At 36.6% G+C, this 15,847-nt stretch overlaps 2 protein-coding genes and 1 pseudogene across 10 annotated transcripts; all 3 read left to right on the top strand.

The window, feature by feature from the left end:
- Positions 1-192: 192 nt before the first annotated feature.
- Positions 193-1,784, top strand: LOC115969505. Its single transcript, XM_031089167.1, has one exon. It carries the CDS (start codon positions 540-542, stop codon positions 1,638-1,640), a length of 1,101 nt encoding a protein of 366 aa, XP_030945027.1. The 5' UTR covers positions 193-539; the 3' UTR covers positions 1,641-1,784.
- Positions 1,785-1,930: 146 nt separating this feature from the next.
- On the top strand, positions 1,931-7,253 carry LOC115966640 (annotated as a pseudogene).
- A 435-nt stretch (positions 7,254-7,688) lies between these two features.
- On the top strand, positions 7,689-15,415 carry LOC115968152 (pentatricopeptide repeat-containing protein At5g61990, mitochondrial-like). Of its 9 annotated transcripts, none has more exons than XM_031087450.1 (4): positions 7,689-11,113; positions 11,392-12,956; positions 14,847-15,155; positions 15,274-15,415. In XM_031087450.1, the coding sequence occupies exon 1, from the start codon at positions 7,765-7,767 to the stop codon at positions 10,885-10,887; it is 3,123 nt and encodes a 1,040-aa protein (XP_030943310.1). In that variant the 5' UTR covers positions 7,689-7,764; the 3' UTR covers positions 10,888-11,113; positions 11,392-12,956; positions 14,847-15,155; positions 15,274-15,415. The 9 variants fall into 9 exon arrangements, with proteins under 9 accessions (XP_030943310.1, XP_030943306.1, XP_030943307.1 ...); XM_031087446.1 differs by having other exon boundaries at positions 11,392-12,130; positions 12,816-12,956; positions 14,847-15,415; XM_031087447.1 differs by having other exon boundaries at positions 11,392-11,601; positions 12,043-12,956; positions 14,847-15,415.
- Positions 15,416-15,847: the final 432 nt, after the last annotated feature.

Below are 15,847 nucleotides of genomic sequence, written 5' to 3' on the forward strand. Positions count from 1 at the left end.
CTTTGTGTTGGTAGGTTGAATTGCGTGGCTTTTTTTGGCTGACCAGGGAGGGGCAGGTATGAGAAATAAATGTAAAAAGATAGGGGTAAAATAGGGAACAAAAGAAATCCCAACTAGCCGTTATTTTTGAATGATACAAATACAAACCCCTCCTCTGTTTTGGTCTCTCCGACTCTGAGTCGGAGACTGAGATGGAGAGACCGACTCTGCTTTTATTCTCCCACTCAGAGAAGGATATACTACAATGTTTTTAATTAATATAAATACACTCATTGCCCAAAAAAATAAAAAAATACACTCATATTTCCATACCCAAGAACAAACCCTCTCTCTCTGTTTCTGGTTTTATCTCTGAAACTCACAGAGAATACCCACTTTGTAGCCCACAATTGCTTCCCTTTTCTGAGTGTAGAAACAGAAATTAAGATTCTTGGAGGCCAATTCTACTTAGGAATTGAATTTGGAGTCTCTTTCTCGTCTCTGTTTTTTGCTTGTTGTTCTATCTCTCTGTAACTCACAGAGAATTGATCATCAAAACCATGGTGACTCCCGGTTCACTTTGTGAGTGTGAGTCATTTAATGAACTCAAAAGAGAGTGCACCAGAGATGAACAACTGGACTTGGACTTGCTCACTCTTAGGGTTTTGGAGGACTTGATTCTATTCCACCCTAAAAAACCGTCTCTGCCACTGACTTCAGAAGAGAAGAGACTACAATATCGTTTCAAACCCACCTGGGGCTCCTTCCAAAGAAAAAGATCGAATCTTGCTTCTTCCAAGCCTCATACCCTTTACCAATTGCAAAATTTGAACGTCAAAAGGAAGAGGTTTTCTCAACCCACTGGCATTGCAGATCCGGAATGGAAAGCTTCGCTACCACCAGAGGGTTTTGCTTGTGCTTCCCCCAAGATCATCACACGCCTCAAAATAATCCCACCCAAGAAACCCCATTTGGGAATCTCTGCTGCTTCATCCATTGTTGTTCCCAACTACTCTGAATCTCCCAAACCCACGCCACCCAGAGTATTTGATGGCCTCAACTGTCAGGGTTTGAAGCTTGTTACCCAGAAGCGAAGAAAGGCCACCAAGGAAGACCAGATTGAAGAAAAGCCACCAAAGAAGCCCAAATTGAACCCAACCCTTCCACTGTCAAACCCATCACCAAAACTGCCTCAAACTTTCCAGAATATCATTGACACAATGGGTGGAACCCAACTGGTTTTGGTCATACAGAAACCTCTCACTAAGACTGACCTAAACCGACATAACGCTCGGCTGTCCATGCCTTTAAGCCAAATCAATGGCAGTTTCTTGAGGGAGGCAGAAAGAGAATGTCTGGATCAACAACAAGCAATGGAAGTCCCATTCATGGAGGCCTCCGGTAAGGTAAAACAAATTGTTTTGAGGCAATGGGACATGCCTAAGGAGTCAGGGAAGAAAAGCTCATGCTATATGCTGATAAAATCTTGGAATGAGGTGGTGGAAAAAAATGATCTTGGCAGAAAGCTTAACCAAGTGATCCAAATTTGGTCTTTTAGACTTGGTAATGAAGATCAACTCTGCCTGGCTTTTGTTGTGGTAAACACAGGGGAGAACGATGAAGGAGCAAGTAGCAGCAGGCAAGGAAGAGATATGGATTGATACTAATTTTGGCCTATTCAATTGACCAATTTTCTTGTAATTAGTTATTTTGTTTAGAGTTTATTAGAGAGAATATGTTATGACTCATGACATATTGTTTATTAGTATTTTTTTTTTTTTTAGATAGGGATCTATTGTCAATTAATGTAAAGAGTCTGTTCATTGAAATTTTTGATTAATGAAGTTCCTAGAAATTTTTTGATTAATGAGACTGAGCCACATTTTCATGAGTTTTTGATGCTTTTGTTAATGATAATTATGTAACATTTTGGCTATAAATTGTGACATGGATGGGATACTTGTATAGCTATGATAGGCAGTGCATTGGGTTTATTTGTTTTGTGTTTGGGGGTTTCTGTTGTAGTGGTTTAAATGCGCAGAGAGGTGAGTAAATAAAGCTCCTGCTTTTATTAATGAAAATTATGTAATATTTTGGCTTTTGACTGTGACATGGATACTTTAGAGCTATGATCGAAACTGCATTGGGTTTATTTGTTTTGTTTTGTGTTTTTGGGTTCATGTTGTTGTGGTTTAAAAAAAAAAAAAACACTGTAAAGAAAAATCACCCAATTCCATGGGGAGAACCAATGAGAAACCAAGAAGTTTCTTTTGTGACATTGGTGTGGATGCATGCTTATGTTTATTTTGTTTATTCTTGGTATTGTATGTAATCTTTTTGTTGGTTGGGAAATTGATACCATTTTGTTGAAGAGGTAATCCCCTTTCAAAATAATTAATGTAATACTGTCTCACCTCTAGCAGACATGGGCATGTGTAGCTAATTATTGAAATGTTACTTACCCCTGATTGGTCAATAAGCAGTTGACACTGAGATATCGTGCTGAGCTTGCAAAATTCATGCTAAACTAGAACCTTGGGAAAAGCAACTGATTGAACATAAGGGAAAACTTGAAGTTACATGTACTGAAAGCAAGCTTTTGAGTGAAAAGGTGGGTTTTGGTACTTTGATAGTATCTTTTTAATTAATTCTAAGGGATGAGAGCATTAGCTACTTGTTAGTGTCCACTTATTTTGCTTTCTCACATATAAATGGAAAAATTTGTTTTAAGCACTACATTATTTGTTAAGCAATTCATTTCTTGTGTCGATTGACATTGTGAGAAGTAAAAGGTCCTATAATATGAATTGTGTAGCAGAGATTAAAATAAAGTTGGCTGAAAGTGATGGTTGCTCTTTCAGCATGAAGCTGGTCATGCAGCGTTTAAAGATGCTCAAAAGCAGGTGGATGTCATATTGGGAAAATTAAAAACAAAAACTGCAAGCATTGCAGATATTCAAACTGACATAGATAAGAAGAAGCTTGAAGTATTGAGAGCTCGTAAAGTGGAACAAGTTTGTGTTTTCATCGTAATTAATTTGAATTTCAAGTTCACTTGTTGCTTTGCCATTAGGAAATATGATGATAGTACTTGACCCTTATTGCAGGAATGCATCAAAGAACAAGATGCACTGTTCCTATTGAACAAGCTGCAAGACAGAAGGTTGCAGAACTTAAGTCTATTTTGGATATTGAGAAGAGTCACGGATCAGTTCTGAAAGCAATCTTGCAGGCTAAGGAGTCCAACCGAATTGAGGGAATATATGGAAGAATGGGTGATCTTGGTGCTATTGATGGTAAGTCCCCTGCTTTGTTATTAGTTTACAATCTTTGTTTTCTAGCCATCTTTTCAAGATTAACAATGACAAAAGTCCAATTTTTGTGACTCGTAATTGATGCCTTTTCTTATACCTGATTTTCAACAACAGTTCTTGTCCTAGGTATACAGAACAATACATGTGATTTATATGAGTTTAGATTTGTGTTTGATGTTTGTGAAATTGTGTTCGGCTTTATTACTTTACCAACCCTTTCCAATTATTGCCGAGTTTAATGCATCGATGAACTCATCATTTTCTTTACCAAATAGTATGATATCAAATCCCATATATATTTTTAATTTTCAAATAAAGTTTGTCTATTAACTTTTGTGATTTTCTATCTGCAGCTAAATATGATGTTGCTATATCAACGGCTTGCCCTGGACTTGATTATATTGTAGTGGAAACAACAGGTGTAGCACAAGCATGCGTTGAGCTACTTCGGAGGGAGAATCTTGGTGTTGCAACTTTCATGATATTGGTACCAATTTCACATTACTGTCCAAACAAGCTGCTAAAGTATTCCATCTTATTGAGGGCAAAATAACCAATATTAGTGCAAGTAGAACTTGAAAGTTTATATGGTTTATTGGAGATTTCACATTCATGTTGACTTGGGTCTGGCAAATTTTGAAATAGCTTCTATTTTCCAATTTTCAGGCAACACGTATTGCATACGGTGGAAACAAAGAATTTCGACGTGTGGTAACACTTGACGGTGCTCTTTTTGAAACATCTGGTACAATGAGTAGTGGAGGAAGTAAGCCTCGTGGTGGCAAAAAGGGGACATCTATTCAAGCTTCTAGTGTGTCGGGAGAAGCTGTTGCAAATGCTGAGAAGGAACTGTCTCTAATGGTTGAAAATTTGAATAGCATCCGCCAAAGAATTGCTGAGGCAGTGTGGTGTTACCAAGCATCAGAAAAAGCAATTGCAATCCTGGAGATGGAATTAGCTAAAAGTCAGAAATAGGTAATGCTCAGTCAGGGGTTTTCTAAGGTACCTTTTAGTTGCTAAATTTGAAGGGAATATGATGCACTGGAAACTATTTTTCAACGGATTGACAGTTTGAATTCACAGCATAGTTATATTGAGAAACAACTTGATTCGCTGGAGGCTGCATCACAACCAAGGAAAGATGAGCTTGATAGGTTGGAGGAGCTCAAGAAAATAATTTCTACAGAAGAAAAGGAGATTGTTAAATTTATACAAGGGTCTAAAGAGCTGAAAGAGAAGGTGGGTGATGAACTCTATTATGTTTTGTTGTCCTTGCACGTTGCATGTCAATCATTACATTTACTTACAAAACAGAATTTAGTCCAGTGGCTTCATGGAAGGTGGTTTATGACCTGGCATTCATACTAACCTGCTATTTTGTTTATTCCATATATCTTATATAACATGAACAATATATAACTTTTATTTTAATATCTCAGTTTGATTTATGCTTAATTGTCTCTGCTTTAGGCTTTGGAGCTTCAGAATAATATAGAAAATGCTGGTGGTGAAAGATTGAAAGCACAGAAGTTAAAGGTCAATAATATCCAATCTGTAAGTATATGAAACACTATGAAACAATCAAACATCCAAGTTACTAGCTACAATGAAGTGATGCTACTAATTCATGCTACCAACTGTTAGGATATTGATAAAAATAGCACGGATATCAACCACCATATAGTCCGAATAGAGACTGTCCAAAAAATGATGAAGAAGTTGACTAAAGGGATTGAGGAGTCAAAGGAGGAGAAAGAAAGACTTGTTGACGAAAAGGAAAAATTACGAGACATTTTCAAAGAAATTGAGCAGAAAGCTTTTACCATTCAAGAGAATTATAAAAAGACATAGGAGGATTTTTTTTTTTTTTTTTTCATTATTTATTATTAATAAAAATCCACAAGAAAAAAGATTTTTTCATACCACTATATGATCTAGTTTCTTTCTTCTCCTTGTATTGCTGATTGATGAACATAAAGATGCATTAGACAATGCAAAATCCAATTACGACAAAGTGAAAAAGACTGTGGATGAGCTACGGGCATCAGAGGTACTGTACTAATTCTTGCATCTTTCTCGTTTCCCCTTCTTTTTTTTTTGCTCATGTTTCCTGACATCTTGTTTACAATCTCTGTGATGGCACAGGTTGACACTGAATACAAATTACAAGACATGAAAAAGGCATACAAGGAGTTGGAATTGAAGGCGAAGGGTTACAAAAAAAGGCTTGACGACTTGCAAACTGCTCTTATAAAGCATATGGTATGTCCTTTTTGTGGAACTCTTAAGAAGCAGGGGGTCTTTATCATTTTAAAGCATGCTTAACATTGTGTACTGGTTGCAGAATTCAGAAAGATTTAGTGGACCCTGAAAAGCTTCAGGCGACCTTGACTGATGAAACTCTTAACGAGGCTTGTGACCTAAAGAGGGCTCTTGAAATGGTAGCACTGCTGGAAGCCCAACTGAAGGAGATGAATCCTAATCTTTATTCCATCTCAGAGTATGACTTTCTCTGTTTTTTAAAAATGTTTATCAACTTGAGTTTAATTCTTCAGGGCCCTCTGCTAAATTTTTCATACTATGATTAAAAGATATCAGACAAAGGTATCATTATATAATGAACGAGTTGAGGAACTAAACAAGGTCACTCAACAGCATGATGACATAAAGAGACGGTATGATGAATGGAGGAAGAAGAGGCATGCATATCTATCTTTATTTTTTTGTCTGATTTATGTTCATTTAATCCTTCTACACAATTTTTTTTTTTAGTTTTCACTGAACTGGATATGGTACAATAACAGGTTGGATGAGTTCATGGCAGGATTCAATGCAATATCTTTGAAGCTGAAGGAGATGTATCAGGTTTGTGAATGGATTACTCCCCCACAAGTTTTAACTAGATTATAAATTCTATTGTCCATTTTGACTCTTTGGTGTCTCTAATGTACATTAAACAGTTTGAATTGCAAGAAATATAACTAGTACCATTTGTACCCTGGTGCTAGATCTTCTGCCATTGAAGAACTCCACTTTCGATTAGCAAAATTCTTTTCTATGCTCCTTCATTTGCAATCAGTTGGGGCTTTTCATATTTGATGCTTCTTTTTTCATCTTTCATGCTTCTTTCCTTTTTTTCTTGTATTATATGCATTTACAAGTAATGATTGTACTTTTGCCCTTCTAATGGACTTGCCATAGATGATCACACTTGGAGGTGATGCAGAACTTGCGCTAGTGGACTCTTTGGATCCTTTCCCTGAAGGTGTTGTTTTCAGTGTCCGACCACCAAAGAAGAGCTGGAAGAATATTGCAAATTTATCGGGTGGTGAAAAGGTTATCTTTGAACATTGCTGACTTTAACCCTTCTATAGAATCCATCATCTGAACAATAAGCATGCCTGTCTATAGAATCCCTGAATTATGTTGACAGTTGTGTAACCTATAATGTTGTTCCTTTTACTGCTTTCAGACCTTGAGTTCTTTAGCTCTTGTTTTCGCACTTCATCACTACAAGCCAACCTCCCTTTATGTAATGGATGAAATTGATGCTGCACTGGGTACTTACCTGAATCCTCGATTATAATCCCTACCCCTCTTAAATTGTTTCGTCATCTTTTTCTTTTGATCTTCATTCACTTACATTAGTCCATATGGTGTGCAGACTTCAAAAATGTTTCGATTGTGGGGGGCATTATGTGAAGGACCGAACAAAGGATGCCCAGTTTATAATCATAAGGTAGGTTGATTAATGCTCCCTCGGGTTTATTGCTAGTTACTGATATATTTACTTATACTGATCTTGGTGTTCTTATCTTTTATGCCACCTGCAGTCTTTGAAACAACGTGTTTGAATTGGCCGATTGACTTCTTGGGATCTACAAAACTGATAATTGCACTAAGAGCATTACAATTAATCTAGGTAGTTTTGCAATCTGTGAAAAAACATATGATAAATGAGATGTTGTAAAATGATGTGGTAAAATAATAAAGTAGACTTTTAATGTATCAAAATAACATTTTTTATAGAACATCTGCTGTGGATGCTCTATAATATTATCTCGATTAAAAAAAAAAAGGAAAAAAAAAAAAGTAGAAGAAGATATAGTTATTTAAAATGTAGATAGTATGGGAGCTTGACACTTTACACTAATAACATTAGTGTTTTTTTTTTTTTTTTAATTTCCCAAAAATTGAAAACATTTACACTTGACAACCATGATTGCAACTTGCAACTACAAATTTAAGTATTTCATTAAAAAAAAAAAATTCTAGTTATCAAGAAATAATTTTGCATTTGACATTTTGGCTGACCAAATGAGTACCTTCTTCTCAAAAAAAAGAAAAGAAAAATACCCCTTTAGAAGTGAAGCTCTTTAATATACGTCCACACTCTACACTATATAAGTTATAGCTGTGTTTGTTTCACACTCTTGTCTCTCTGTCTCTCTCTGATCGGAAACGAAAAACAATGGGTTTAACATTCGCACTCCGAAATCGACATGTTCTCGCAAAAGCAAAACGAAAACATCATGTTTTTGATCCAAAATCCTTAAACTTCTGCACTTTCTCACACTCACAGTCACAGACCTCAACAAAACAAAACGAAGACACCGTCAACGAAATCTCGGCCATGCTCAAGCAAATGAACTGGCAGTGCCTCATCGAATCCTCGGACATACCAAAGAAGCTGAACCCAGAAGTTGTTCGCTCCGTTCTTCTTCAGAACAAGGTATCTAACCCCAAACGCCTCCTTCATTTCTTTGATTGGTCCACTTCTCAAATGGGTGGTGGTCCTCAGAATTTGTATTCTTTTTCGATTCTGGCTGTTTCTCTGTGTAATTTGAGGCTTTATGCACATGCTAGTGGCGTTTTAGAGCGAATGGTGATGACCCAGAAGCCAGTTTTGGAAATTCTTGATTCTATTCTTAGGTGTCGTGTAGACTGTGGCGGGTCTAATTGTGATGTTATGGTGATTGAGATTTTGGTTGATGTTTATAGGAAGATGGGTTTTTTGAATGAGGCTGTTACTGTGTTTTTGGAAGCTAAAAATGGTGGATTTCTGCCTCGTTTGTTGTGTTGTAATTCTTTGTTGAAGGATTTAGTTAAGTGTAATGGGATGGAGTTGTTTTGGAAGGTTTATGATGGGATGTTAGAAGCTAAGATAAGTCCTGACGTTTATACTTACTCTAATGTGATCAATGCGCTTTTTAAAGTTAGGAATGTGGAGGGGGCTAAAAGGGTGCTTTTTGAGATGGAGGAGAAGGGCTGTCGTCCTAATGTGGTTACCTACAATGTAGTGATTGGAGGGTTGTGCAGAAGTGGGGCTGTTGACGAAGCTTTTGAGCTGAAGAAGTCGATGGCAGGAAAGGGGTTGTTCCCGGATAAGTATACTTACTCCACACTTGTTGATGGGTTATGCAGACAGAAAAGGTTGGAGGAAGCAAAGTTGGTATTGGAAGAGATGTTCAATGTGGGTCTACGTCCTGATCTTTTTACCTACACTGCTTTGGTTAATGGTTTCATGAAAGAAGGTAAAGTAGAAGAGGCTTTGAGAATCAAGGACGAGATGGTTGCCCATGGAATAAAGTTAAACTTGGTGACATATAATGTGCTTGTTAGTGGGTTCTGTAAGGTTGGTGACGTGGATAAGGCCAGAACTATCTTGAAGGAGATGATTGCAATTGGGATAACACCTGATACCCAGACTTTTACCCCTCTAATTGATAGGTATTATCAAGAGAAAAAATTGGTACAGGTTTATGACCTACTTCTTGAGATGAAGAAGAGGAAATTGGAACCCACTATATCCACTTATGGTGTTATAATAAATGGTCTATGCCGTTGTGGTGATCTGCAACGGGCTAATAGTGTTCTGGAGCAAATGATTGCTGGGGGTTTGAAACCAAATGCGGTTTTGTACTCAACTCTAATTAAAGGTCACGTCCAAGAAAGTAGATTTGATGAGGCAATATGGATATTGAAAGGAATGAGGGAAAATGGAGTTCTGCCTGATGCTTTTTGCTATAATTCTCTTATAATTGGGCTTTGCAAGGCCAAAAGGATGGAAGATGCAAAGACTTTCATAGTCAAAATGATTGAGAGGGGATTGAAGCCTAATGAATATACTTATGGGGCTTTCATCAATGGATATTGTAAGGCGGGGGAAATGCAATTAGCAGACAGGTATTTCAGGGAAATGCTAGATTGTGGAATAGTGCCTAATGATGTAATCTATACAGCCCTGATTGATGGGCACTGTAAAGAGGGTAACATAACAGAAGCCTTTTCAGCATTTAGATGTATGCTTGAACGAGGGGTCATTCCTGATGTCCAAAGTTATAGTGTCCTCATCCATGGTCTCTGTAAGAACGGAAAAACTCAGGAAGCAATGGAGGTTTTCTCTGAACTCCTTGACAAGTCTCTGGTGCCTGATGTTTTTACTTACAGCTCTCTCATTTCCAGCTTCTGTAAGCAAGGTGATTTAGACAGAGCTTTTAAAGTCCATGAAGAGATGTGCCAGAAAGGCATTACTCCAAACATTGTTACTTATAATACCTTGATTAACGGACTTTGCAAGTTGGGTGCTATTGAGAGAGCTAGGGAACTGTTTGATGGAATCTCAGGAAAGGGTTTGGCTCCTAATGGTGTGACCTATGCTACAATTATAGATGGGTACTGCAAATCTGGAAATTTAATGGAGGCGTTTCGATTATTGGATGATATGCCATCAAAGGGGGTTCCACCTGATTGTTTCATCTATTCTGCCCTTGTTAATGGGTGCTGCAAAGCAGGAGACATGGAGAAGGCCCTTTCCTTATCTCATGAGATGGTGCAGAAGGGCTTTGCTTCCACGTCTTCTTTCAATGCTTTGATTGATAGCTTCTGCAAGTCTGGGAAATTGGTGGAAGCTAACCAGTTGTTTGAATACATGATCGATAAGGATGTGACCCCAGATCATGTGACCTACACAATTCTGATTGATTCTTACTGCAAGGCAGGATTAGTGAAGGAAGCTGAGCAGCACTTTCTGGAGATGCAGAAAAAGAATATCATGCCAAATATTGTGACTTACACTTCACTTTTCTGTGGTTACAACAACATGGGGAAAAGAAATAAGATGTTTGCTCTTTTTGAGGAGATGGTAGCAAGGGGAATTGAGCCCAATGAAATGACATATGGCTTGATAGGTGATGCTTACTGCAAGGAAGGTGATTTGATGAAAACCTTAAAGTTGGTAGATGATGTATTAGTCAAGGGTATGATCTTGGACAGTGAAATATATGATGCACTAATAGATTCCCTATGCAAAAAGGAAAATTTTTCTGAAGTGTTGAAGTTACTTGATGGAGCTGGAGAGCAAGGACTTACACTAAATCTTCCTACATGTAGAGCTCTAATCCGTGGTTTTTCCAAGGTGGGAAATATGGACAATGCAGCAAAGGCTCTGGAAAGTATGATTAGATTTGGATGGGTTCCAGCATCCAATATAAGTGGCTTAATCAATGAAGGCCAAAGTGTTGCAAACTCTGAGAAATCTGTTAATATCTCAAAGCAAGAAATATCTGGAGTTGCTTGTCAGGCAGAACCTTAATTACTCAGCAGAGAACTGGAACTTCTGCTCCCAGTGCTTCCTGTCTATGGCTTCATGGTTGCAAATTCAGGTTCTGGCCTTAGCAGGGTGCTAAAGTGAATTAACCCTAAATTGGTATAGTAGTTTGAGGTGACAGCTCTCGGTAGCAACAATGTGCAACTTCTTTTTTCTTAACCAGTTATTGTGGATTCTTCCAACCAAATTTTTGGAATCAACACTTGGAAAGGTAACACTATTTTGCATCCTCTTTTGTTAGATGAAATCCTTCCTGTGATAACAATTTCTTTTATAGAATAGGGCAAGGTTGATGTACCATTCTATATGTTTGCGAAAGCAACTAGGTGGTCAATGTTGTTCACTAGAACCAAACATCCCTATGTTTTTTTCCCCCCTCACTTTGCTTGTTTACTATGTTACTATGTATGTCATCTATATTTGAAATTTCTGGTCCACTTCTCCTGACAACTTGTATATATTGCTAATTTGTTAAAATGGCTGTTGTAGTTGGGACAGACTAAAAGATGAAAAATGAAAAAATGGTGCAGTAGGCTGGTGCCAGCCAAAATCAAGGGCTGAATAATATGTGGCTGAAGAAGTTGCAAGAGTACCAGCAAAAATCAAGGGCTGATTTTCGTTCCTTTTAGTAAGAAAACCTTATTGGACATGCCTGCTGGCCAGTTTAACCATGAGAGACAACTGAAAATTTTTTTATAGGTAAATGAAAGACAACTGAAATTACCATTGATTATTCTTTGTTATGTAGTTTTTTCTGTAACTACGGCTGCTATGGAGTGGCATACTGTTCTCTTTCATTAAATGTACTGAATTCAGCTGGTTTTTATGCTGGTCATTTTAACAGTGAGAGAACTGAAATTACTATCGATTATTCTTCGTTATGTAGTTTTTTCTTGTAACTATTGCTGCTGTGAAGTGGCATACTTTCATTCTCTTTCATTTTATGTACTGGATTGAGCTGGTTTTTCCTTCCTTTTAGCGAAAAAACCTTATTGAACATGCATGCTGATCATTTTAACCATGAGAGAGAACTGAAATTGCTATTGATTTTTCTTTAATATGAAGTTTCTTCTTGTAACTATTGCTGCTATGAAGTGGTATACTGTTGTTCTCTTTCATTTTATGTAGTGAATCTGACAGTCTGCAGGAGTGGTGGTATCTAATTTAACCAGTGCATGCAACAGCCCTTTAGGGCAGGAGTTGATTTTCTCTACATTCAAGGCTAGTGGTATATTTTTTTTGTTCCAGCTCAGCACTCTCATGGTGTCCATTTCTTTTAATCCTTGCCTTCTTCTTTGGCTGAATAAACTATGTCTTTCTGTGTTGAATGAATTGGAATCACTAAAAATATTAGGCACAATACAATGCTCCTAGTTCATACTTTGTTAGTGAAATGATCCAAACTATTGGAGAAACTCTTTTTTTATATTTTGGTTAATAGTTTTTTTTTTTTCTTGTGTTAATGTGTGTGTACATTCTAAGTTTGAAGAATATTCCTCTTGATTCTTGTGTCTTTGCACAGTGGTATACAGTAAGAACTTTTAGTCATCTTTACACCATATTAATCTACAACTACTGTCACCAATCAACATCATTGGTCATGATTCATGATGAAGTTTTAGTGGCTCCCAAACAAAAGAAAAGTTTTATCTTATGATGTTATGACTCAAAGTACCACCTTGCACATTTTCAAGCTACCATGATTGAGATGAATCTCTCTATCCTTGCAAATATATAAAACCTGAACTATATACAAAATAATATAATTTACTGCTATAATATCCAAACTTCCTGACTAGTACAGCCTATATTGGGAGAAATTATTGAGCCCAGCAAACTCCACTGGGCAGATACAGTAATTTCTTCTATATAGCCCTCAACCAGAAAACTGAACTAAATATACACTTGTGAAGGGGAAAGACACATTAAGTTGAGCAGATTTTACTTATGAAGCCAAAAGCTCAGGGACCCCATGATGAAGGTTTTCTTGAATATCTTGAGGATATAATTGGCACCAACAAATATGTCGAAAAATTTGATGAAGCATCTAAGCAGTGAGTACAGTTTGCGTCTTATCTTAGTGAAAGTTTACCCTCTTATTCCTGCTTGCTACATCAATATCCTATTTTTAATGATGCACTTTGTCTATTACTTGTGTTAGTGCTAATGCTGATTGGAGGCATAATTCTTGTTAGTTAGCTGAAAAATTGAAAGTTAAGGATGGAAGGTATAACTTGCAAATGGGCTATTTATGGGGAGCCGGCCTCTAAAATAGCTCAGTGTCCTTCATTAAGATGAGAACATGTATCCTTCCAGCTGATGCTGTCATTACCAATCTGGGGTTTTTTTATTTATTTTTATTATATGAATTTACTTTCCTGTTACTTGCCAAAAAACTTGCTTTCCTATTGCTACATCTTTGATGCTCCCTGCTACCATCAAATATGTTGTCACTTTGTGCTTCACTTTATTGAAATAAATATTTTTTGTTCATTCCCCAAAATAGCATTTTGTCAAATGTTTGACACCTGTTAATGTTCTTTTCCTTGTGTCTAAGGCTAGAATATCTTAAAGAGAGCAGGTTTGATATCTCCAGTTTGTAGATCCTCTAGTTTAAAATTATGATAGTGTAGATTGTTCCCATTGAATCTACTAGCTGGTTTGAAATAGTAAGGAGAGACAATGTAGATAACAAAGCAAATCTTTACATATTGTAGGATCTATGGGGTTGCTCATTTGGGTTTGGGTTGCAAAAGTATTTGGTCAACATTTTGGTCATGTGCAACCAAAACTTGCAGCAGTCAAAAGGGGTTTTGAAATGTTAATATCACAACTCTTTTTTTTTTTTTTTTTAAATTTATTATTATTATTATTATTATTATTATTTTAATGATAGGTAAAATCTGAATTAAGCATTTAATATCACAACTTACTTAACAGGATGGAGGAGTCAATAAATTTAGAAAACGATAATTCAGATTTGGTGGCCACCTTGATATTTAATGCCATACAGTAGTGTGTGTGTGTGTATAAATCTCTTTCCTTCATATATGGTAGACTCCCATTAATTGAAGAGGACTCATAAAACTATGACTACTTTATTTTTTATTTTATAATTTTAAATTCCCCTTGCAAGAGAAGCAAGTTTAATTTTTACCCAAGTTGAAGGAGAAGATAAGCACTCCAGAGGGAGTTCCACATCTTTTGATTTAATTAAAGTTCAGGATGAAAGAATGAAACTTGCTTTCTTTGCAGCACTGGGAAACACTGTTGTAGTTAAGGATCTTGATTGGGCAGTTTCCAGTTTCTTTCTAAATCATTGGATTATTCTTCTGATTCAAAATTGTAAAAAAAAAAATGCAGTGTTAAGTTTCCTCACTTGTTTCTAAAAGCAAGCTGGTGTTTTGATAATTTGGCATTGTGGCTAATAAGTTGGTTTTAGCTGCTTGTGCTTGGTTTATCTGGATTAGTTGCATTGGAGTAACTAAAGTTGTCAGCTTATAACTTTTTAATTTCTTATTGCCTCGTGCGCACTTTCCTAAAGAAAATTTTGCGCAATCTACCTTACCTTGTGACAGAACCTTTTCAACTGGAATCAAAGACAAATGAGAAGGAAATTTTAGATGTTTTACTGCTGATAGAATCTTAAGTGGAATATGTCACAATGTAAGCAAACATATTCTAAGAGATAAGAAATCATTTTTTAAGGCCTTGGGCATCTTAGCCCTGCCATACATTTTATCAGAAACGTAAATCTGTTTATACCAAAAGGAATTATCATTAATGCCTAATTTGCATTGGTCTCATGATGAGGTTAAATCCTCAAGTTCAGTCTGTTGGTGGTTTCCATCTTATTGAGAGTAAAATAACCAATATTGCCATATTGGTGCAAGTAGATCTTGGGTCTGGCAAATTTTTAAATAGCTTCTATTTTTCATTTTCAGGCAACACGTATTGCATACAGTGGAAACAAAGAATTTCGACGTGTGGTAACACTTGATGGTGCTCTTTTTGAAACATCTGGTACAATGAGTGGTGGAGGAAGTAAGCCTCATGGTGGCAAAATGGGAACATCTATTCCAGTTGCCAGTGTGTCGGGAGGAGCTGTAGCAAATGCTGAGAAGGAACTGTCTCTAATGGTTGAAAAATTGAATAGCATCCGCCAAAGAATTGCTGAGGAAGTGCAGTGTTACCAGGCATCAGAAAAAGCAATTGCAATCCTGGAGATGGAACTAGCTAAAAGTCAGAAAGAGGTAATGCTCAGTCAGGGGTTTTCTTAGGTATCTTTTACTTGCTAAATTTGAAGGGAATATGTCTCACCTACTCGAAACTTCAAAGGATGGTTGATTACTTGCGTTTTTATTCATACAGACATACAAACATATATATGAAGCTGCTGCAGCCATGGACTTGTTAGACATTTCAGTGAAATTTCTTATAATAGAATCAAAGGCCTATGATTCTATTATATCATAGGCCTTATTTTTGATCTTGTTCAAGGTTTTGACAACAATTCTCTCGTCTAGGATTTTTAAAGGGTAATGAGATTATTCGGAATTCATAGCTTATAGTTATATTCAGATTGCTTGATATTCTCTCGTCTTCACTGGTTCTGTTATGTCTCTATCTCACTCTCATTATTATTCTAATTTCCCTCTTTAAATCTATTCTCCTTTCATTTTATTTGCTAACCTATTGTTTTCAGTCCTGTCATTTTACACATCAAAATACTGTAAGTTGCAGGGTCCTTCGGTGTCTTTAATAAAATATTATTTTACATTGAGACTCTGAATGAGATTTTGAGCCACACGCATCAAAGTTCCTAATGCCTAGCCTCAGGCTTTAATTTAGAACCAACTACTGTGAACATGAATAAATATTTTCGCAACATTGAATGAGATAATGCTCAATACAAGCCTGGACAGCTTACCTTTGATATTTGTAC

Source organism: Quercus lobata, chromosome 11 (genome assembly GCF_001633185.2).
Source record: "Quercus lobata isolate SW786 chromosome 11, ValleyOak3.0 Primary Assembly, whole genome shotgun sequence".
In the NCBI taxonomy this organism is placed as follows: Eukaryota; Viridiplantae; Streptophyta; class Magnoliopsida; order Fagales; family Fagaceae; genus Quercus; species Quercus lobata.

Coding starts and splice junctions, on each gene's coding strand:
- LOC115969505 (XM_031089167.1), top strand. CDS start 540: ATGGTGACTCCCGGTTCACTTTGTGAGTGTGAGTCATTTAATGAACTC.
- LOC115968152 (XM_031087443.1), top strand. CDS start 7,765: ATGGGTTTAACATTCGCACTCCGAAATCGACATGTTCTCGCAAAAGCA.